Raw genomic sequence first — 23,874 nt, 5'->3', positions numbered from 1 at the left:
GGAGGGAAAGAGTGCCCCCATGGCACAGACCCGTCCGCAGATCGGTGGGCCCCCATGGCGGGCTAGGCCACCGTGGGGGCCCCTCCCGGGGCCAGATCCCCTCCTCCCCCCGCCCCTCCAAGGACTCCGCAGGCCGCCCGCAGAGCCAGGTCCCGCCGGTACGGACCTGGTGTAATATACGCCGGCAGGACTGGCTGAAAACGGGTGGCCACTCGGCCCATCACGGGGCAGAGAATCGCTGGGGGGGGGGGGGGGGGCGGCCGCTGCCAATGGCCCGCGATCGGCGCGATGTGTTTCCTACCCCGGTCGAAAATCCGGCAGCCGGCATCGGGGCACGATTCACGCCACCACCCTCCCCCCCCCCCCCCCCCCCCCTGCGAATCCTGCCCCTGGCGTTGCAAGACTTCTTACTCTCCCCACCCCAGTCCAACGCCGGCATTTCCACATCATGTTGTCAGCCAGAACTCTGTCCCTGGCCAACCCAACAGTTTACAGCCAACTAATCAATCTGACTTCCGCCATATCTGGTTCCTAAGATCCACTTGAGGCCGAGGAGTCTGGCTTGTCCTCTCAAATAACAAAACCTAGGAACACAAGTCCTGACAAGCAGATTGCTTCAACCTTGAGTCCTCTGCTTCAAGGCACATTCCGAATATGGGTCCATGGACCAAAATAAGAAAATAACATAAATGAAATGGGAACAAAGGAAATAAATAGGAAGGACCTTTACGCTGGGGATAGAGAAGGCTTCCCCAATTTACTTACAATTGATCCTTCAAACTGCCAACTGACTTCCCCAATTCATTTCAAAATAGTGCTGTTGTTTATTTGCCAACCAGTCGTTCAACTCCATCTTTGATGTCTTTGTTTCTGGTAAAATTTTAACTCTTTGCCATCCTGATAATTCACCTGATACCGACCCTATCATTGCTCCCCAAGTCCAAGGGTAATAGTCTTGCCCATACCTCATGCATAATTTGTTTCCCCATCATCCACCAGGGGTTGAATTCTCCATTTGGCAGACATGGGGCTGGATTCTCCATTTCTGAGGCTAAGTGTTGATGCCAACAGAGGATGTGTGGAGTTTTATGACAAAGAAATCAGCCCAACACCTGAACCGATCCAGCAACATTTAATGGGCTAGCACCGGCGCCACATGGAACACAATGAATTCCACGAAAAACGTCGTCGGGTCCGTGATTGGCACTCATGAGGCTCCATCGCTGCAGCCGCACATAAACGGTCCTTCCCCCCACACGCACCGTCCCAGCCAACAAGATGGCTGGAAGGAGAGCAGCGTCACGGTTCAGGGACTGGCGACCCTCCTGGACGCAGCATAGGAGAGGAGGCTGGCCCGATACCCCGGCCCGGGAGGAAGGCCGCCATTCACCATGTCTGGGCGCAGGTGGCAGAGGTGGTCAGCTCCATGGGCAACTTAGCCTGGACTAGCATGCAGTGCCGAAGAATCTCCGCAACCTTCTCAGGGCAGCCAGTGTGAGCTGGCTGCTCCATACCCCTCGCACTACCCCGCCCCACACACACCCGTAACCCAGCCCCTCCACCCCGGGGGAACCGCCAAACCCCCATCCTGCCCCACATGCCAGCACTCATGCCAACCGCCATGGCCAGGTGCCCTGGCCACTAAGGCCACTATCTACCCAACCCCTGGGCTGCATGCATCGGACCATCTAAAAGTTTTGTTGTATGCCTTTCCACACACCACCGCGCACCCCCTCCATGAGAAGGCCGCGCACAACCACCGGGAGCGGGAGAAGACTGGAGGGGGACTATCAAACCTGTGGCCCCTCACCGTGGCCGAACAGAGGACTCTGAATGTGGCTGCTGGCCCAGAGGAAAGGGAGGTCGCTGGGGTGAACTACTGCCACGGGCGAGGCAGTGAGACTACGCTGAGTAGCGGTTCCCCCTGGCACGTGTGTTGAAATACCCCCCTTAGCTCCACCCCACCCTCACCCCACACCACCCTCAGCCCACCCTCCCACCCCCACACCACCTTCACTGCAAGACTTTCAGTTACATCAATGTGAAATTGGTTTTACTAGGCTCTGAATGACAACTTGCACAAAGCCAGCTGTCTGGATTGTTTAATTTAATTTCCCTTCACACTTGAATGGATCTCAAGTACCCAGCTGTGAAACTAACCACAATGTGTTTAAATATCTTGGCATGATCGCTTCTCGGCCCTTTGGCTAAGATCAAGTGTAGTATCTGCTTGGCCTTTTGGCTCAGATCTGGTATGTCTCTCTTGTGGGGACCATGAATTGGATTCAATTTGAATTGGTTTTTGGAACAGGCAAGGAGCTGGATTAGGGGTTCGCCCCTGTCCACATTCTGAGCTCTGGCTTTGTAACTCAGAAAAAGTATCAAAACAAATATCTCACCATGATTGACAGCTCTTGGACCACATCTTCTTCTCTGCAGAAAGGACTTAATGCTTTCAATATCGTCCCTGTCATCATCAAAACATTTCCAGTAGTTCAAGGTACGTCTCCAACTCTGCATTCATTGGGATATACATGCGATTTGATTTAAATACATTGTGTAAATTGTTAGGAAAACAAAGGTAGCTTCAAGGGATTTATATTTATTTTGGTAAATATTAGAAATAAGGAATAGTTTTAAGTGGGTGTAATTTCATGTTTCTGTGCGTGGAAGGGTAAAACTTTTAGTTAGACCCATGCTGGACAAAGGTGTTTGCATACATGGGGCTGGTTAAGTTCCAACTGTGTTTCTGTTATGCTTAGAGAGTACTAAAGTGTGAAAAATAAATAAAAGGCAAGCATGTGGGTGTTGCTTAGCAACTAGGGCCTTATAAAGTAGAGACTTTTTAAGTTTTGGTTTTGGCTGTCTTTGTGGGCAGTTGGAGACAGAACAATGAGGAATGAACCTCTCTCATCTCTGCCAGGAGAAGCAGGACACAACAAGAGAGTTGCAAAGATGCAAGCATCCTAAGCAACAGGATACAATCCAGATAACCTGGGGATTGGGGCAGAAAGAACGTTTAAGACATGTATAGTTAAGAGAACGGAGACCAAAGTATTGTTCAGAGGAATTTAAGGAAGAGTAAGCAAAGTGTTCTGAGTTAGACAGACAATTTCAGTACCTAGATTTAAAATGTGACATCAGACATCTGAGGTAGATGAAACATTTTGTCTTTCTAGTCTGGGAATTGTGAGTTAAAGTAATTTTGAGAAGTTTGCACAATAGTCAAGATAAATAAATCCTAAAGGAGTGGTAGGCCCTGGACTGGATTCACTGTTAAAGGTGGAGCGGAAGTTTTGTTTTAAGGTGTCATTCATAAAGCATGGACTGAATTTCGAATGCAAACCATTCTGGGATCTTCCTGTCCAGTTATAACATCAATTGGGATCACAACAAAATGAAATATGTAAATGCATTGCTAAGCAAGATAACTCTATGGTTCTTTGATTACATTGACTTTTTGTCATTTATTGCTCCTAGCTTCAAGACATGGGCAGCATGGTAACACAGTGGTTCGCACTGTTGCTTCACAGCTCCGGGGTCTCAGGTTCGATTCCCAGCTTGGGGTCACTGTCTGTGCAGAGTCTGCATGTTCTCCCCGTGTTGCGTGGGTTTCCTCCGTGTGGTCTGGTTTCCTCCCACAGTCCAAAGATGTGCAGGTTAGTTGGATTTGCCATGCTAAATTGCCCCTTAGTATCCAAAAACTTCAGGTGGGGTTACTGCATTATAGGGATGGGGTGGAGTTGTGGGGTGCTCTTTCCAAGGGCCGTTACAGATTTGATGGGCCGAATGGCCCCCTTCACTGTAAATTCTACGACTTCCACTGGGTGGAGATTCTAAAACTAGGGAGCATCGTCTAAAGATTTGGGCTAGACCATTCAGGAGAGGTGTTAGGAAGAATCTTTTTGGTCAAAAGGTAGTAGATGTTTTGAACTCTCTCCCCGAAACAGCAATTAAAGCCAAACCCGTTGATCATTTTAAATCTAAGGTAGATGGACTTTTGTGAAGCAAAGATACTGAAGGAGATGGGCCGAAGTCAGGTGACTGAGGGAGTTCGGTGAGGAGGGAGCGAGGTGCTCCTTTCATTTCCTCCATTTACTCAGTGTGGGGAGTGGGGCGTTTTCAAAGAGTGCAGCTGACTGGGAGCAGAGTCGGAGGGCGGAGTTCCAGCCGATGATAAACAAAGTGACTGACCTCAGGGGAAAAAAACTGAAAAAATAACATCACAGGAAAGCTATGATTTGTTTTAATTTGAAAAAAAAACATCGTTAAACTAATTAATGAATTAATAAATTACTTAATCATAATAGTAAGGCGGTATCTAAACCAAAGGCAAGCGTTTACTGTATTTAGCATTTTACATTTATAGTAGAAATCTAGCACTGGGAGCATGTAGTTCGCTAACTTATTTCAATTGAATAAGTATTTATTTTTAAATTAATTTATTAGTTAATTCTAGAAATGACAGTGAGAGGGGTAAAATGCTTCACTCGTCAGATGTGGGAAGTCCATGGAACTTCCAGCATTCCGGACAACTACATCTGTAGGAAGTTCACCCAATTGCAGCTCCTCACAGATCGCATGGATTGGTTAGAGCAGCAGTTGGATGCACTTAGGAGCATGCAGGAGGCGGAAATGTCATTGGCAGGAGTTTTAGAGATGTGGCTAAAGCCAAGGTTCAGGAGACTCGATGGGTGACCGCTAGAAGGGGCAGGCAGTCAGTCCAGGATCCCCCTGTGGCTGTCCCTCTCTCTAACAAGTATACCATTTTGGATACTGTTGGGGGGGAATGGCCTATCAGGGGAAAACAACAGCATCCAGAACAGTGGCACCACAACTGGCTCTGTAGTTCAACAACAAGGGACAAAGTGCAGAAGAGTTATAGTTAGAGGGGACTCAATGGTCAGGTGCACAGTTAGGCACTTATGTGGACCTGAAAGATACTCCAGGACAATACGTTGCCACTCTGATGCCAGAATCCAGGATGCTTCTGAATGTGGTATTCTGAAGGGGCATAGTGAACAGCCAGAGGTCCTGTTACATATTGGTACTCACGACATAAGCAGGAAGATTGATGAGGTCCTGCAGTGCGAGTCAGGTGCAAAGTTAAAAACAGGACCTAGGATTGTAATCTCAGGATTACTCCCTGTTCCACGTTCCAGTGAGGCTAGAAATATGAAAATAGTACAGCTAATCACGAGGCTAAACAGCTGGTGTAGAAAGGAGGGTTTCCGATATCTGGACCATTGGGGTCTCTTCTGGGGCAGGTAAAACCTGTATAAAAAGGACAGGTTGCATCTAAACTGGAGGGGCGTAAATATCCTGGCGACGAGGTTTGCTCGTGTCACACGCGAGGTTTAAACTAGTGTGGAAGGGGGGGGTGGGAACTGGAGTAATATGTCAAACTGAGGGAAACTAGAGAATAGGGCCAGTAAGACTTAGAGGAAGAGCAGGCAGGGAGATGTTACTGAACACAGCCGGTCAGCTTTATGTCAGTGGTAGGGAAATCATTGGAGAGAATTCTTCGAGACAGGGTTTACTCCCATTTGGATGCATTAGTGAGAGGCAGCATAGTTTTGTGAAGGGGAGGTCGGGTCCCACTAAGTTGATCCCAATCGGGTTCTGATGAGCTAGAAATCTCAGGGTGCACAGGCTGTAAGATTGACTGAAAGGAAGGCAAAAACGTGACAGTGAAAACAATTCAAACGGAGCCAATGTACTGAGGTCGATGCAGAACATTTACGAAAATTGCACCACATTCATAGAATTCATAGAATTTACATTGCAGAAGGAGGCCATTCGGCCCATCGAGTCTGCACCGGCTCTTGGAAAGAGCACCCTACCCAAGGTCAACACCTCCACCCTATCCCCATAACCCAGTAACCCCACCCAACACTAAGGGCAATTTTCTAAATGTGGTAGTGAGCGGGAAAACTCACAAGCTTCACGGCGCTCAGCCCAGTGAGGCCAGCAAAATAATTCAACGTTAATTGGTCCACTTAATGAGGCCTCACAAGCTTCTCGTCGCAAATTAAGGCTTGCCAGCTGATTCGCTGGGACCACGCTCGCCAGATCCCCGCTAACAAAGTGGAGCAGCACTTAAGCTGCACTTGTTCAGTCAACCCCAGCCAGCTCATAATAATGGTGCTCACAAGACTAGCCCCAAGATTTGGAGATGCTGACATGAGGAAGCCAGGAGGAGTGCCCTGTTCCCCAGAGGGGTCCCGGAGAGTCAGCCACAAGGCAGCCAGTTCTGCCTAGGTAGTGGCAGCTCTCAACTCAGGGAGTATCATAGCATTTACAGTGCAGAAGGAGGCCATTCAGCCCATCGAGTCTGCACTGGCTCTTGGAAAGAGCACCATACTCAAGGTCAACACCTCCACCCTATCCCCATACCCCAATAACCCCACCCAACACTAAGGGCAATTTTGGACACTGAGGCAATTTATCATGGCCAATGCACCTAACCTGCACATCTTTGGGCTGTGGGAGGAAACCAGAGCACCCGGAGGAAACCCACGCACACACGGGGAGGATGTTCAGACTCCGCACAGACAGTGACCCAAGCCGGAATCGAACCTGGGACCCTGGAGCTGTGAAGCAATTGTGCTATCCACAATGCTACCGTGCTGCCCTAATGACCAGTATGACCAGGAGGACTGACTTTCGGTGTCGAAAAAAAGGTCAACGGCCTGCAGCAGGCAGCACGAGTGAGTAGACACTAACACCCACCACCCTCCCATGGGAGTATCCACTCCCCAACTCCCCATGTGACCCCTCAGCACTCCCTTTGCCCCCACTCCCCAACCCCCTCCCCCCCACTACACCCCCCCCCCCCCCCCCCCCCCCCACCACCATGAAATTCACGTGTGGCTAACGATATCCTCTGTGTCACCTCAGGAAAGCTCTCCCATAATCAATCGGGAGGGGGCCTGACTGGCAGAGGGGTGCCAGACATACGTATCCTCACTTCCTTCGAGGAGCGGGCCCTGGATGTGACCAGTGTGGCTGAGGATAGATTGGTCAGCTACGCGGAAGCTGGCGGGTGCCGAGGAGCTGAGGAAATACCGGGTTTCACCCGGGGGGACCTGTCAAATGTGAGTAGTGATTGCCTTACTGACTGACCCACCCCTCCCATTAACCACATGTCCCTTTTCCCACAGGTCTTCCAGCCAACGGCGCCGGCCCATGGGCGGCCCCTCTCCTGACTCCGAGGTTGCAACCGTAGTCGGGGCACAGCTGTCATCCCCACCCTCCACCAGCACAGATGCACGCTTCCTCAGTGGGACATGTTAGTGGTCAGGCTTAGGGGGTACAATCTGGTGAGTATCACACCGCTGATGATGTACATCAGGTGGAGGCAGGAACCCCCAGGTGAGACAGCAGTCGGAGGCCTGCCGGATCCGAGGACCTAGCTGGGTCCCAGCCTGATGCGGAGCCTGTGGTTCAGAATTACCCGGAGCTAATGGAGACGATAGGGACCAACCTGGGCATCCAGAGGGAGATGTCAACATCACTCCAGCAGATACACAGCTGCTTGCAGGAGTCCCAGAGGCTAAGGGAGCAGACGATGGCGACGACAATGATTGGCACTGAGGCCAACTCTGCTAGGGTGGCGACCACAGTGGACAGCCTGGTGCACGACGTCGGCACCATGATGAAGGTGTCCAAGGCGTCACGCAGTCGGTGACGGCCAGGCTGAGGGTCTTGGCAGAATGTCCGACTTGCTGGGTGATGTCACCCAGTACCAGGCAGACCTTGGTGAAGTTCTGCAGGACATGTCCCACTCTCAGATGGGTATGGCCAAGGCATTGCGGGGCTTGTCTCAGCCGCAGGTGGGCATGGCTGAGGTGCTGCAGAGCATGTCCCAGTCACTGAGGAGCATCGCCGAGGGCGTCAAACCGATGGTGCAAACCGTAGGGAACAGCCAGGGCTGGCAGAGCCAGATGATACAGCGGCAGCCGGGGCATGAACCAGCTGCCCCTACGACCCAAGGTGAACCCCAGGGCCCTTTGGGCAAGATCGGGAGGAGGGATGTCGGGTGCCAAGCTGGACCTGCCTCATGGACTGGAGATGGTGGCCACCAGCTCCTGTGATGAGGGCGCGTCTCACAGTCAGCACAGGGGACTGGGCGGCACGGCTGTGCATGTGCCGCCAACAAGTGAGTCGGGGCCTTCCTGCCCCAGGGGACACCCGCCAGGGGCATCGAAGACCACAGGACGAGGTAAGCAGTTGGCTGCCTCCACCTCTGATGTGCATCCTAGGGAAGCACCAAGACGTAGTGGTAGAGCTAGGAGGGCCTAGCACATCAAGGATCACTGAGGGCACCGGGAGAGGGGGACAGGAATGGGGTGGGTAAGTAGGGGTTGGTAGGGGGGGTGAGAGGGTGCGGCACCATCGGAAGTGGAATTTGTGCAACACATTAAACACCTTTTTTGCAAACCCCATTATGATGCCTCTGTCGCTTCCTTCTGCAATGCTGGCTGACCCCCCGGACCCGTTGCCCAACATTCCATGCATCGCATCCCCGGACTCTTTGCCTGAGGGCAAAGATGGCTACTCACCTCCTCAGCTCCCCACAGAGGCCCATCTGCCAGGTTCACACTTTTCAAAAGGAGTACTAATCGGCACCCCCGTGATCACGTGCTGGGGAGGCCGCTGACTGACAGGAGGCCGTTGGTTATGGGGTCACTCTCACTAATTGTATGGAAATGGGGATTAAGTGGTGATAATTTCTGTTTTCCGTTTGCCGCTTGGCATAGATATCGTTTTTGACCTCTCCCACTATTCACCGGCCTTATTACGCTTGAGGGAGAGCGTAATGAGGCCAGAGAATCGCGCCCATAGTGTTCAATTCTGGTCGTCACATTACCAGAAGGAGGTTTTGGAGAGGGTCCCAAAGAGGTTTACGAGGATGTTGCCTGGTATGGAGGGAATTAGCTATGAGGAGAGGTTGGATAAACTCGGTTTGTTCTCACTGGAATGACGGCGGTTGAGTGGCATAGAAGTCTACAAAATTATGAGGGGCATGGACAGAGTGGATAGTGAGAATTTTTCCCTGGGTGGAAAGGTCAATTACTAGGGGGCATAGGCTCAAGGTGCGAGGGGCAAAGTTTAGAGGAGATGTGCGAGGGAAGTTTTTTACACAGAGGGTAGTGGGTGCCTGGAACTCACTGCTGGAGGAGGTGGTGGAAGCTGGTACGATAGTGATGTTTAAGGGGCATCTTGATAAATAGATGAATAGGATGGGAATAGAGGGATACAGATCTCAGAAGTGTAAAAAGTTTTAGGTTAGATGGGGAGCATGGTCGTTGTAGGCTTGGAGGGCCAAAAGGCCTGTTCCTGTGCTGTACTTTTCTTTGTTCTTTGTATATGGAGTTAGGTCACAGATCAGACTTGATCTCATTGAATGGTGGGACAGGCTCGAGGGGCTGAATGGCCTACTCCTGTTCCTATCAGACTCAAACAACTGGAGTGGATATAAGAATTCATTTGTTTTTAAATAAACTTAGAGTACCCGATTTCTAATTATGGGGCAATTTAGCGTGGCCAATTCACCTACCCTGCACATCTTTTTGGGTTGTGGGGATGAGACCCACACAGACACGGGGAGCATGTGCAAACTCCACACAGGCAGTGACTCGGGGCCGGGGTCGAACACAGGTCCTCGGAGCCATGAGGTGGATATAAGAATACAAATGTGAAAGTCTCTGATCTGTGACCCGCATGATCTTCAATTCAATAATTTTCAGAAACGGAATAGGATTTAGGTGCTGACCTCTGTATCTGAATGTTTTCCCGTCTCACTTTTCCCGTTCTGCCCTGGAATTCGTGAGTCATATAATTTAAGCAGTGGGTGAAACCAGACTGGAAGTGATCACTGGAGGGCAATTATACCTGAGTAAACCTGACAAATGACTCCAGGATCATTATAATGTACAGAAATTCTCTGGCAACAGACTGTACTGAAACCAGTCTGTTCACAAACTTGGTGCCAAATTTACCCCAAGATGAAAATCAAGCCTCAATCATGTCATCACTAAGATCAACTATTTCCACCTCCATAACATCACCCAACTTTGCTCCTGTCTCAGTTTATCTATTGCTGAAACCCTCATTCACTCCTCCGTTACCTTTAACCTTGATGATTCCAATATTGGCTAGTCTCCCACATTCTACTTTCTTTAACTTGAGGTAATTGAGCACTCTGCTGGCCCATCTTTAAACTTCTGTAAAGTCTCGTTCATCCCTGTGCTAATTTTTCTCCCAGTCAAGCACGTCTTGATTTTGAAATCCTCATTCGAGTTTTCAAATCATTCCATGGCCTTGTTGCTGTTCTTCCGTGAAAGCTCAGGCCAAATAGGAATGCTTATTTCCTTCCCCTTGAAATTGTGTTTTTTTTTAATTATTAGCATTTTAATCAGATTAAGGAATAATTCATGGACTTCGTACTGTGCTTCATACCACTCCAGATTATAATCATCTTCTTTTAATAAACACCACAAGCATACATAACAATTTCTGTCGCTTATTGAAGAGAGAAGCAGGATCCCATCTTTATCACCCATAAAATGCTGTCATATAATGAGAAAATATATTCTGGAAAAGATTGAGGGAAAATCCTGCTTCACTGGATATGCTGCTTTTGCAAGTTTCTGTTCAAACACTAATGTCGGACTGGTACATTATTGTATTGATGCATTTCCACAGACTTCATTGGGAATACAAAAGGTATTTCATAAAAAGAAGAATTGTACAGTAGGACAGCTTCCACACGGCTGGACCCAGTCCACTACATGCCTAAGAGAGGACACAACCGCCTGTGGTGATTACCCACTCTCCATCCGGATTGCTCCCTAAGCCAGGTCACCCTTACTCCGCTGTGTTGCCCTTAAAGGGACAAATCAGCACAAATCACCAGAATTATAAAACTACCAAAGACACAGAATTATCAAGCAATATGACACTAATCCAATATTATATAACATTCTTTGTTAATGATTAAAATGACACAGCTTGTTTCTTCAATCATTTCACTCATTATAAAGATTTTGGAGATGGGATTCACTTTGAAAATATAATTTGAGCAGTTAAAAAGCAACTCCAAAGGCCACTTTTCTGGACCTCTGGTAATCCCAATTAAATCTTTCCATTAAACACAAAATAAAATTCCATTAACAATTGCAGTGATATTTGCAATGAAACACCTGAAGCATTGGTGAACTGTTTTCTATTTTGTCTTGTCATAAATGAATTAATTTGATGTACCTCAAATTAATTGAAAAATCTTCTGTTCACTAATATGACTAACATAATTTTAAGGACAATTGGCTCCAAGCTCTTTGGAGTTAACAATACTCATCCTGTGACTCAACATAAATCCCACAAGTACAACTGAAATGGTAGATGTGAGGTCACTCGGGAGTGAAGTCAGGAGATTCAAAATAACTGGAGCACAACTGGGATTTAAAACTTTAAAGTGTACAAAGAACTCAGGCAGCAGTGGATTTCCTTTCAGTTTCTACTCTCCTTTTTTTTAAAGCAAATACAGTTCTGCTTTAGCTGCGCTGTGATTGCAGCAGGTACTTTCCCTTCAAAATGTTAGTTTTGCGAAACATGTAGATGCAGAATAACTACACTTGATTCTGTCTGTTCTGGAACTCATACATATACCCTACAATTAAAAATGTTGAGCTGGCAGATTAATCTATTAATAGTAGAAATACTCTGGCAACTTGGATGTCATCATGAGCTGAGTGAATAGAGATACTCCCCTTTTAAATTGCACATAAGGAACTGGGATTTGGCTGCAAGAGTCATTACCTTTCGTGAAGTTGATTCATTCATAACAATCTTGAGCAATATAAAGCTAGAAGATCGTCGGACACCAAAACTCCTGGGTTTTCCATCTTGACCCCCAATAAACAGAAGAATCATTCACCAATTGTCCAAAAATGGACAAGAAAGAGATCGAGCTACCTGGTTTCTCAAAGAATAATCACCTTCCAGGGGACACAGTGAGTAAATAGTAAACTTACATCAAATCCTGAGACGTTTTGACGATTTGCAGATTTTGGTTGTTATGAATCACAGAGTCTCTCTGTGCTGTTCAGGGTGGTTCAAACTGCAAACCAATTACTGCTGAATGGAGAATGTTTCTGTAGTGGGTAAACACGTTTATGTTTGAGTCCTAGTCTGAGAAAGTCTCATTTCTGAGTCAGTCATTTCCTCTCTCGCTCCCAGGTAGTCACAGATGAACAGGTGGATGGAAGTGACGAGAATGTGGAGCGGGGCAACTGGTCCTCGAAGGCTGACTATTTGCTGTCAATGATCGGTTATGCTGTGGGTCTGGGCAACGTCTGGAGATTCCCTTACCTGGCTTACAAAAATGGAGGAGGTACTTAGTAAATTCAAAGTGCAGGGGAGAAAAAGACAGAAATTATAGTGGAACAATTCACTGAATTGTGAAAGAGATTAAATTCAATGAACCCTTTATTGTACTAGATAAATAATGTATGTTTGAACCATGTTGGTATAAGGAACTAGCAACCTTGAATGCTAGGGAAGGTTTAAGAAGTGTCTTCATGAAGTAAAGAGAAAATGAATAAAGAAAGTAATCCATCGGCCCCTTCCTGTCTTATACCGACAAAGTCAGAGAATGTGAAGAGTGAGATTTAAATTTCCAAAAATGATTGATATGTCACAAACACTTCAAGAAATGTGTTTATAGTCAAAAGTGTGATATGTCAAATAGATGGTATTTAAACCACAGATCAATGAGCCCTGCTGGGTTTTAGAATTGATGATTACTTCGGAATAAGTTTTTAAAACCTGGCACCCTGAAAGTGACCCTGCCAGCTGACAGTGCCACCTAGACACCAAGGCACCAGCAGCGTCTCGGGCAAAAGTGATGGGCAGCACGGTAGCATAGATGGGCAGCACAGTAGCATAGTGGTTAGCATAAATGCTTCACAGCCCCAGGGTCCCAGCTTCGATTCCCGGCTGGGTCACTGTCTGTGCGGAGTCTGCATGTCCTCCCCGTGTGTGCGTGGGTTTCCTCCGGGTGCTCCGGTTTCCTCCCACATTCCAAAGACGTGCGGGTTAGGTGGATTGGCCATGCTAAATTGCCCGTAGTGTCCTAAAAAAAAAAGTTAGGTTAAGGGGGGGGGTTATTGGGTTACGGGTATAGGGTGGATGTGTAGGTTTGAGTAGGGTGATCATTGCTTGGCACAACATTGAGGGCCGAAGGGCCTGTTCTGTGCTGTACTGTTCTAAGTTCTAAGTGATCCCGGTCACAACGGGCAGGATTCATATCGCAATGTTTCGCGAGATCACATTAGCGCGTGGTCCGAAGGCCGCGTTGCACACTTCCTTGAGCGAGGTGGTTCCAGTGAATTCCGGGAGAGCCCTCTCACGTGCTTCCGGACAGTCTTTACACCTCGCAGCGTTTACTCAGATCTGGCGAGGCATCAGAGTCCGAATGGTGCGAGTCTAATCCGGTTATAAACGTGGACCAGGCGTAACGGCATCCTGGGGGGCCCCTGGGCAATCAGAGACCCCTAGGTGGTCAGGGTAGGTGAAGGGTGGCCCTCTGGCCCTCCCCCTGGAATGCGCGCACGTTGGCACTGACCAGCTGGTACCTTGGCACTGCCAAGCTAGCTGGTGCTTTTTCTGGGTGCCAGGGTGCCAGTGCAAGGTGCCCAGCTGCCAAGGTGCCACTGCTGAGGGTCAGGGGCCTTGAGAGGCCAACCCATGAAAGGACGGTGGAGGGTGGGGGTGTGAAAGTAGGGGTCTCCGGGAGTTTGGGGGGGATGACGGGTGGGGCGCCTGGAATGGAGGGGGTGCTGTAGGGGTGCTTGGGGAGGGCTGAAGAGGGGGGTGCCTCCAGGAACCCATAGCAGGATGTCCTCACTTGGGGGGGTGTGGGGTAGAGCGCACGTGTGTGGGCGGGGGGGGGGGGGAGGGGGGGGTGACATTTCCCATGGGTGGGGGCTGTGGGGGACACAAGCTCTGAGTTCAGCTCCCCAGTGCTAAAAATACTCCTAAAGGCCTGTTCTTCCCGCCACGCTGTGCCGGAAAAGTAGCTCGCCGTGGTGGCCGGTGAAAGCTGGGAGACACCATTCCTGGGATCTACCCAGCTCGCAACGCCTCGCAAGATTCAGCGCAAGAGACGTTGCAAGGGGAATCCCGCCCACAATGGGTGGGATCAGTTTTTGGCAAATCTGCATATTACTGCGAGGGAGTAACTCTCACTTTAATGTGCAGATTGCCGTGATACCTGGGGCTTTGGGATTCAATCTCTTCCCTTCAGGAACCGCGGGCGAGTGCTGTTTTGTGTTGGTGCCCACAAATGGGGAGCAGATAGAACGGCACTCATGGGGGTCTCCAAGGAGATCGGAGGTCCCAGCTGCATGCCCTTTGGGTAGGGTGGTGCCCTGACATTGCTGGTGCCCCCTGGGCAGTGCCACCCTGGTACCCTGGCACTGCCAGGCTTCCACCCTCACAGTGCCACTTGGGTGTCAGTCTAGCACTGCCCAGGTGGCAGTGACGGGGCACTGCCATGTTGGCATTTCTGCACGCATGAGATCAGCTGAGATTGTCTGACATGTGTGTGGGGGTGGGGGAGGGGGACCTTCCCTTGTTGCATTTGGGATGGGGGGAGGTCAGAGATTTTTTGTGGGCCTAGGAAATCAGGGTGCCATTTGTAAACAACAGGGATATGTGCGGCCTCGGCTGCATGTTCCTAGTTTAGGCCCCTATTCAAAACGAGTTGTGTTGAATAGCCATATTCAACACTGCGAGTGCCGGAAAATACATGGCTAAATTCGCTCGCTCGGGAATGTTTCCCTTTTGGGTAGATCGCATCTTTAGTGTGGGCTGAACAAGTGAGAAACTCCTCAGGGCCCCAAAAAATGACCAAGTGTCATTGAATAGCGGTGGGGAACTCGTCGACACCTCCCTGAAAACCTGCCACAAACGAACTAAGAAATGTTTCCGGAGAATCGAGCCCTAGATTTTGTGAGGCATTGCAAGGCAGGTAGGTGCCAGGAGCGGGGTCTCCCGGCTTCTCTCAGCCACACTGCGATCCGGGTGCCCATTAACTAGATTCAGTTAGCTAGTGAAGTGTACAAGGTGGCCAATTCCCTGACTAACTTCATTCATGAACTAAATTTTCTTGGAAATTAGAGGAGGTATCAACTTCTGCCGGCTTTGCAGAGGTTGGTGAGTCCATGCACTTTCTCAAGGACAACTTAATCCTTCGGAGATGGCGCACAGAACTTTCTACCATTTGTTTTATTCACCAGATCGTTCTAATTGGCTTTAGTTCATGTCTCCATATTATGTGTAACAAGAAATAGGGCGCAAACCTCCCAAAACGGAACAAATTTTGAAATGGCGTCCCGATTTCCGAATTCTAAATTTATATTTAAAAAAAGATGTGCAAACAACGGGATGGTTCTTTTCAATTATTTTCGGAACTTTTCCCATAACCATCCCTTCCCACACAATACTTTAGGTTACAGAAACTTCCTAGCAATATAGATCAGTGTATTTATTGGCTGCGATTTAGCTGCCATGTTCGGCCCAAATCCTGTAATGGCTGCTAAAATTCGCAAGAGGCCAAATCGGGATTTGTGCCGGCAAGATTTTGGTTTGGGATCTAACCTGTCCCCCCACTGACCCCCCTCCGATGACAAGATGTGGTTCAGGTGGGTAGCACGATAGTACAGTGGTTAGCACAGTTGCTTCAGAGCTCCAGGGTCCTAGGTTCGATTCCCAGCTTGGGTCACTGTCAGTGCGGAGTCTGCACGTTCTCCCCGTGTTTGTGTGGGTTTCCTCCGGATGCTCCGGTTTCCTCCCACAGTCCAAAGGTGTGCAGGTTAGGTGGATTGGCCATTCTAAATTGCCCTTCGTGTCCAAAAAAGGTTAGATGGGGTTACTGGGTTGCTGGGATAGGGTGGAGGCATGGGCTTAAGTGAGGTGCTCTTTCTAAGGGCCGGTGCAGACCCGTTTGGCCGAACGGCCTCCTTCTGCACTGTAAATTCTATGATAAACAAGCTATGATAAACGCCCAGGAAGCGTGTGACCCTGATTTGCATGCATCATAATATAATTCGGGGGCATGACGCCACTACTTCCTCAATGTATTTTCCCACACAGCCGACATGATATTAAGGCCATGTGGATCATGACTGGTTTTCAAAAATGACCACACCAGGGGCGCACATCTAATTAGAGCCTCCTTGGATGTTGAGGGCATGGCGGATACAGTGCCCTGGTACTCTCCCCTGGCGCTGCCGACTTGGAGTGCCATCCTGGTGATGCCAGGTTAGCAGTGCCAGAAACGGCCCTCTAGGGAGCCATATTTGTTTCCCCCCCCCCCTTACGTGTGGTGGGGGCACACCCCAATGCTTGTGGGGTAGGGTGATGCTGCAATGCCTAAGGGGGTGGAGGGGGGAAACCCTGATGCTTGTGGGGAGGTCCACCGTGTCTGTGGTGGGGGATCGATTATTTTTTGCATGGAGTGTGGTGCACTTTCCAGATGGTGCCAGATCTCTGAGGAGCTGGCCTTGGTGGCTCTATCAGCCATCTGCCCTATCAAAGTGACAGCAAAAACCATGCCCCCAGATTCTCTGCGTACTGAGTGCCCGAAAATCTGGGGAGAAAACTCGGCTGTGCAGCTGGAGATACATGTCAGTTTTCAGTCTGAAACTGATTCGACCCAAGGTCTGTCTAATGTTTAACTTCTTATTGGATTGTGCTACGTGAAAGCACATAGGGGTATAAATTCTTCTGTTTACTGGTTATAGTGGGAGAACTGAGAAGTGTACAATTCACATAATGCTCACATCTATTTTCCACTGAAAGTAACAGAGTAAAAAAGACATATTCCCACTTTACAAATCTGGAATTTCACTTGCAAAGTTTAAATGGTAGTTCCTTAAAAGCTTTAGAGGAATAACAAAATCAACAAGGCTTTTCATAAGAAGTTTGCACTTGGAAAGAATGTGAAAGTTTATTTCCTGTAGTCAGTGGCAGACAGACGGACTTAAATGCATCTCATAATAATATTATGATGCTCCTGTCAAGGTGAATGTGTCTTAAAGGACATTTACAAATCCAGGCAGGTTAGTGTCGGCAGCATTTCAGTCTTTCTTTATCACATCCAAAGGGTAAAAAGTATCTCATGCATTAAATTTTCCATTGTCAAATTGTAAGAATATTTTGGGCAGGTTCTCCGTTGGGTAGACTGTTCTCTCTCTGAAGGTGAATTGTAACCAGTTTACGATCCCCCGGGAGTGCGAACCAGCACGAAATTCAGTATTCCTTGCCATGCAAATTATGCTCAAATTATGCATGGCATGGAATAAGACGGAATCCCGCTAGCGAGCTGTCATTTTGAGCGGATGGCTCAATAGCAAGGTACCATGGACAGATCCAACAGGCAGCACAAACAGCCCCCATCCCCAAATTACCTGGGTGCCCCCCCTACCCCCTACCCCCAGATATGGGGGTGACCCGGCCTGCTCCACCCCACGCCCCCCCCCCCCCCCGGACCCCTGTAATTAGGAAGCATTCCCCCACCCCACCAGGAACCCCTGTAGTAGGGAGACACCCCTCCGGACTCCTGTAGTAGGGAGTCCCCCCCCCCGCTCCCCTACGGGGACCCCTGTAAAAGGGAGATCCAGTCCCCCTCTCAGTAAAGAGACCCATGTCTGGAAGGTGAAAAGCAGTCCAGACAAGGACAGTGAGAAGAATTACAGCTGTAACACTTACCTCGAAGCTCCACGTGCCCATTCCTCAAGGGAGTACAGTTGTAGCCTGCATCAGGTTCCCACAGATCCATTAGCTGCAAGCCGTTCATGGCTTTCTAGCAGTGGCCTGTGATTGACAGCTTCTACAAACCATCCGCACCTTTGATTCGTTCACCTCCCTTCACCACTTAATGGCCAAAGTGGTGAAACTCCAACGTTCACAAACATTGACCACATCAAAGAGAGGCAAGTGCATTCCAATCACTCAAGTGTAAGATACTCTGAACCATGAAGGGAGATGAAGGAATCAAAGTTGCAGATGGATTGTAGAAGCTGTCCATCCCAGACCACTACTAGAAAGTTCTGAATGGATCTGTATAATCTAAACGCATGTCACAGCTTTTCTCCTTCAAGTAATGGCCAAATGAAGCTTCAGGGTAAGTCTTACAGTTATAAGACTTCTCTCTGCCCCTGCCAGGACTGTTCTCTCGCTTCCAGACAGTGGTCCCTTTTATGGGAGAGGAAGGGGGGGGGGCTACTAAATAGGTTACTGAGGGGGGGGGCTATTATACAGATCCTGTGGGGGGTCCCTTTGGTCAGGGGGTCCCAGGAGGGATCTCCCTTTTACAGGGGCCCCTGGCGGGAGGGCTTCTCTCTTACAGGGGTCTTTATGGGGTATGTCCCCCTATAACAGGAGCCCACAAGGGGAATTCCCCTACTTCAGATATCATTGGGGGTTCCCCATATTCCAGGGGACCCTGGGTATTCCCTGTGTTACAGAGGTCCCGGGGGAGGGGTGAGGGCAGGTCTGGTAGAGAGGGGTTGGGAATGCAGTGCAGTGTGGGGGGGGGGGGGGGGGACCTCAGTTGGCCTTGGCATTGGCATGGTGGACCTTGCGATGGGCCAAAGGGGTAGCTCCTTGGAGGGGGGGTTACCCCCTTGGCCCACGACGAGGTCCACCACGCCAGGGCCATGCGGGTAGAGATCACAAGTGATCCGCGCCCATGTGATTGCTAGCCGCAAGGTGTGGGCGGGGGCCAGCCAATCATGCACACATGTTTTGGGGTTGCTGAAAGATTGGGAAGATTCTGGGCGGGAGTGTTCGCGATCTTAGCCAGGATAGTGGAGGAGGGAGTGGACCCGGACCCTTTGGTGGCGATATTTGGGGTTTCAGAGAAGCCGGAGCTCATGGAGAGGAGGAAGGCCGATGTCTTGGCCTTCGCCTCTCTGATTGCACGGCGACGAATTTTGCTAGAGTGGCGGTCGACATCGCCACCGGGGGTAGCAGCTTGGTTGGGTGATCTGTATGACTTCCTGCAGTTAGAGAAGATAAAGTATGAGTTAAGGGGCTCAGCAGGGGGTTTGAGAAAAGGTGGGGGATGTTTGTGACTGTGTTTGAGGAGCTGTTTGTCCCAGTGGAGGGGGGGGGAGGGATGAGTGATGGGGAGGGGGGGTGGTGAAACAGGAGAAAAATCTGTACAAACTATATAGTTGGTTGTTGGGAAGAATGTTTCCCGGGGTGTTTCGTAGCTGTAACCTACTTTGATACAAGTTTGAATAAAATGCTTTTTTTTAAAAAAAGAAAGAAAAAAAAAGCGATTGTCCCCCGGGGACCAGAGAATCACAGAGGGCTGGAGCATAGGGTACCAGGCCTGCTATATGGATGCAAATAGGTCATTAATTCCCATTAGCATTCATTTACATCCCCCCCAATGGCGCATGGCAATGTACCTCAATCCATCGAAGCATCGCAATTGGATCGGAGCATCACGATTGGATCGGAGCATCACGATTGGGTCGGAGCATCACGATTGGGTGGGCGCTCGATTCTCTGACTCATCAGGAAATGTATTCCGCACATCCCAGAACAGAGAATGCCACTCTTGAACGTGCTTGACTGTTGCCTGAAGTAATGGTTAATTTTGTTATTCTAATAATAATCTCTTAAATGCTTTCAAATTCTTGGCACAATAAGAAGTCTTTCAACACCAGGTTAAAGTCCAACAGGTTTGTTTGGAGTCACCAGTTTCCGGAGCTGAGCTCCATCATCGGGTGATGACCCTCCTCAAGCTAGTGATTCCAAACAAACCTGTTGGACTTTATAACTTTTGCATTGTATTGTAAGACTTCTTACTGTACCCACCCTAGTCCAACTAGAATCTCCACTTCAAATTCTTGGTGTCATGGTGGAAAATTAAGGCAAGAAGTTTCTGCAAGGAGCGCAGATTGTATTTTCATCGCCAGGATTGACTCTGCAATGAATCCTGTCAATCACCTTCTTGTTCTGAAATAAAGCATTCACTGTGTCAGCTTGGTGCCACTTGAGTCTCTCAAGTGGAAAGATCTGGGGTGTTGGGAGTGAAGCAATAGGATAAGAGCCTAAATGTTCATTGGAGTTGTTTTATATTTAGATACTGAATACCTTCTGCAGTAAATGTTTTCTGTCAATGACAATAATTAGTTCCTGTGTTAAAATGAAAAAGTCTATTTGGTTGTTTAAAGTTCAGTCTCAATCTGTATCAATGAGCCTGATCATCCATACACTCTTTGTAAACTTTACTATATTTTCCAGGTGCATTTCTTATTCCCTACGTAATCATGTTGGCACTTGCTGGGATGCCCCTGTTTTTCCTGGAATGTTCTTTCGGGCAGTTTGCCAGCCTGGGACCTGTTGCAGTGTGGAAAGCCGTGCCGATCTTCCAAGGTTAATGCATTTTTAGCAACACAAATTTAATTAATAACCATTTAATTCACAGTTGTACTTTTGTTATATTTTACTCATTACATGGAGATTTAAGTGAGCCTTACTGAAGAACCTTTTGAAGGCAGACACAGTGAAATGATATACACAAAGTAAAACAAATGCTTTCCACATTTCAAATGTAGTCAGATTTTAGACGCAATACCTGTAAAGCTATCTGTCATCCAGCCAAGATTTTAATTTCGCCCAGGAGTGGTTTGGGAGATATGGGGAGTCTAATATTTGGCACCATGGCAGTGCAGTGTGTCCGTTGCCTACCCACCTGCATGGGTATTTAACTTGCAGTAGGTGGGGCATTCGGCGGCTTGCTTGCTCCAATTAATGGGCACTTATGGGACTTTTCCTGCTGCCCATTGGGATTTTTTGCACAGCAAGGGTGGGCAGTGCCATGTGTCCAGGTTGCCAGCTTAATGGCATCCTGACCAGGCGGGTTGAGGTTGCCTCCTGTTTAGTCATCTGTATGCATCAGAGGCCCCTCCTCCTCCATTAGGGGAAGGCGGTGGTGTGATGGTACTGTCACTGGGCTAATAATCCAGAAACCCAGGTAAAGCTCTGGGGACCCAGGTTCGAATCCCGCTGTAGCAGATGGTGAAATTTGAATTCAATAGAAAATCATTAAAAGTCTAATGATGACCATGAATCGATTGGTGTAAAAACCCATCTCGTTCACTAATGTCCTTTAGCGAAGGAATCCTGCCGTCCTTACTTGGTCTGGCCTACATGTGTCTCCAGATCTGCAGCAATGTGGTGGACTCTTAAAATGCCACTCATTTTGGTGGAATTAGAGACGGGCAACAAATGCTGGCCTTGCCTGCGACGCCCACGTCTCATGAAAGAATAAAGACAGAAAAAGATGACGGAAGAAAATATTAAGTTTTCGATCAATGCTATCCGTAAAAAGTGGGTCTGTGTCTCCTGGTGTAGCATTGTGTGAAGACAAATTGGAGTTGGTCTTCTGCTTTGAATTCTAAACAAAACCACATCAGATCTATAGTTCAACAGCACAGCTTGTCTTAGCCTTTAGAGCTGTTCCTGTGTCTTCAGACTAAGGAGGAGGAAAACATCAGTCAAAACTTCTGTCACTGAGAACAATCTCCTTCTGTTAAATATATATGGGGTTATGAAACTTGGGGGAGGACGGGACATTTTTAAATAATATAATTCCATAATAAGAAATGGTATGCAAAATAGTTCAACTGTCAAATATATAATTATATCCTTTGTCATTGATAGCAGATTTCCTGTATTATTGCTTACAGCATCAGATGATCAGCTATCCATTAGCTTAATGTAAATGTTTGCAATCACACTGTGGCCTGGACAGAAACTTGGCTAATAAGTGCAAAAACCTTCTCCCTTAAGCCTCCCTGCCTGGTAAACATTGCCCACCCAGTCCACCATGGCAGCAGAGTGACCTTTATCACCGAATCAAAGCTTAGTTTCTCCCACTATTTCTCTGAAACCTTCTCCTTTGAGCATCTCATGTTGTTCTAGCTCTCTTGCAATTCCTTCAAAATCCTCAATCATGCGTCCAGGCGGATGTCGTTGACCTTCTTACGGCACTGGGTGCCGGTCCCCCTGGTCACGCTCTCTGAGCTGATGGCCACTGCCACTTCCTCCCAGACGGCACTGCCTGCACTCTAGCTGACCTTCCAAGACCCTCGGGGTAACATGGCAAACCATCTGGTCTCGACCGCTTCATGCAGTCTGCCAAGGTTTGCATCGCCGAATCCTGGGGCTGGGCATCTCGGTGGCATGGCTGTGAGCTGAGTGGGGTACAGGAGTGGTTTATGCGCTGCTCTTTGTTGTTAGCAGGGGGCTGGCGAGCACAGTTCCATGAATCAGTTGGCAGGACCATGATTTGTGATGTGATGCCCATAGGATCTTGTGAAGTAGACCAACTAACATTTTGTAGCAGGGGCAGACTTGCCGGGCTGAGCGTTGGGATGTTCATGATAGTTCCAGCTCACTATCACACTTTTTCATAAGTCACTTCCTTAGTCACTTTTTCGCACCCTGGGGAGTTTCTCCCCAGTCAAGCCTACGCTTAGAATTATTTCCATCACTGGAGACCTGAACTTGCTAGCCAGACTGGCTTCTCAAAGATCAGGCCGGCATTTTGAAAGGGTGCCCTGATTTCTAAGTGAGCTTGTGGGTCCCCTACACATCCACACCCATGGGCAATGTCGCCCCCAATTCAGATATGGGCATTACCTCACAGACCCCCAAGTGATGACACCCTGCTATGGGATTGCTGAGGGCCCCCTCTTTTCAGGCCTTCCCATGCCTTCTTTTGGACTCCCCCTTCCAGGGCCTCCACCTGTTAACCCCCAACCTCCCAGAGGCACCTTCAAACCCTCCCTGCAACCCCCTCCCCACCATATCCCCCTCCACCATCATTTCATGGGAATGGCCCCCTCCAGGCCCTGATCCTTGACAGTGCCACCCTGGCAGTACTCCTGTCGGCTTTGTATTGCCACCGGGGCACTTTGGCAGTGCCAGCATTGCAGTGCCAACTTGCCAACATTCCAGGGGAGGGCCAGGGGGGCCACCCTGTCCTGACCCAGAGGCCCCCCGATGTCCGGGAGAGACCCGCCCCCTCAGGCCCTGACCCTTGACAGTACCACCCTGGCAGTACTCCTGTCGGCTTTGTATTGTCACCTGGGCACTTTGGCATTGCCAGGGTTGCAGTGCCAAATGTTCCAGGGGGGATCGAGACGCCTGCCGAGGTCTGGGTAGATCTTACGAGGCATACTGGCTGCCTGGAAGCCCATGGGAGGCTTCTCCGGGCATCGTCGCACTGCCTTTCGGTCAGGAGGCAGGCAGTAAATCGTGTCCATTATCTCATGTGGTCACTCCACTATCATTGTGCCCATCATAGATAAGGCCATCTCATTACACTTCCTTGTGTCCCTCTCTGCTAACATCTGCCTTCCTCCTTCCAAACCTACTTCCTACTGTGTTCACCTGTGTAAAGAATTATCTTCCAATTTACTAACTGCACTTCCAAATTTCCAACATTGGTTCTCCATTCACCATGACATATCTGTAATCAACAATATGTCAATTTTTTTATTCTCTTGACCCTGTTGAAACTATTACTCTCTCTCTCCCGCACTGGTTAATTTCCCAAGAGAGTCCCCATTTCTGTCCCCTCCAGTGCAAATAATGCAATCTTGAATGTTTATCATGATGTGGAGATGCCGGCGTTGGAGTGGGGTGAGCACAGTCTTACAACACCAGGTTAAAGTTCAACTAGCTTTTGGAGCACAGCTCCTTCCTCAGGTGAATCTCAGGTGATCTCAGGTGATTCAAAACACACCTGTTGGACTTTAACCTGGTGTTGTAAGCTTTCTT

General features: G+C 48.8%; 1 protein-coding gene and 1 pseudogene across 1 annotated transcript in view; both read left to right on the top strand.

Moving 5' to 3' along the window:
* Positions 1-2,187: 2,187 nt before the first annotated feature.
* On the top strand, positions 2,188-2,395 carry LOC119952504 (annotated as a pseudogene).
* Positions 2,396-11,788: 9,393 nt separating this feature from the next.
* The window catches only part of LOC119951992 (sodium- and chloride-dependent neutral and basic amino acid transporter B(0+)-like), a 79,571-nt gene continuing 67,485 nt past the window's right edge, over positions 11,789-23,874 (top strand). Inside the window, exons 1-3 of the mRNA XM_038775442.1 lie at positions 11,789-12,017; positions 12,244-12,397; positions 20,329-20,460. Of these exons, the coding sequence (XP_038631370.1) occupies positions 11,955-12,017; positions 12,244-12,397; positions 20,329-20,460 (349 nt within the window). The 5' untranslated portion in view covers positions 11,789-11,954. The remainder of the gene's footprint in view (positions 12,018-12,243; positions 12,398-20,328; positions 20,461-23,874) is intronic.

The sequence above is a fragment of the Scyliorhinus canicula genome, chromosome 17 (genome assembly GCF_902713615.1).
Source record: "Scyliorhinus canicula chromosome 17, sScyCan1.1, whole genome shotgun sequence".
Taxonomy (NCBI): Eukaryota; Metazoa; Chordata; class Chondrichthyes; order Carcharhiniformes; family Scyliorhinidae; genus Scyliorhinus; species Scyliorhinus canicula.
This window is presented reverse-complemented; position numbering and strand designations above follow the sequence as displayed.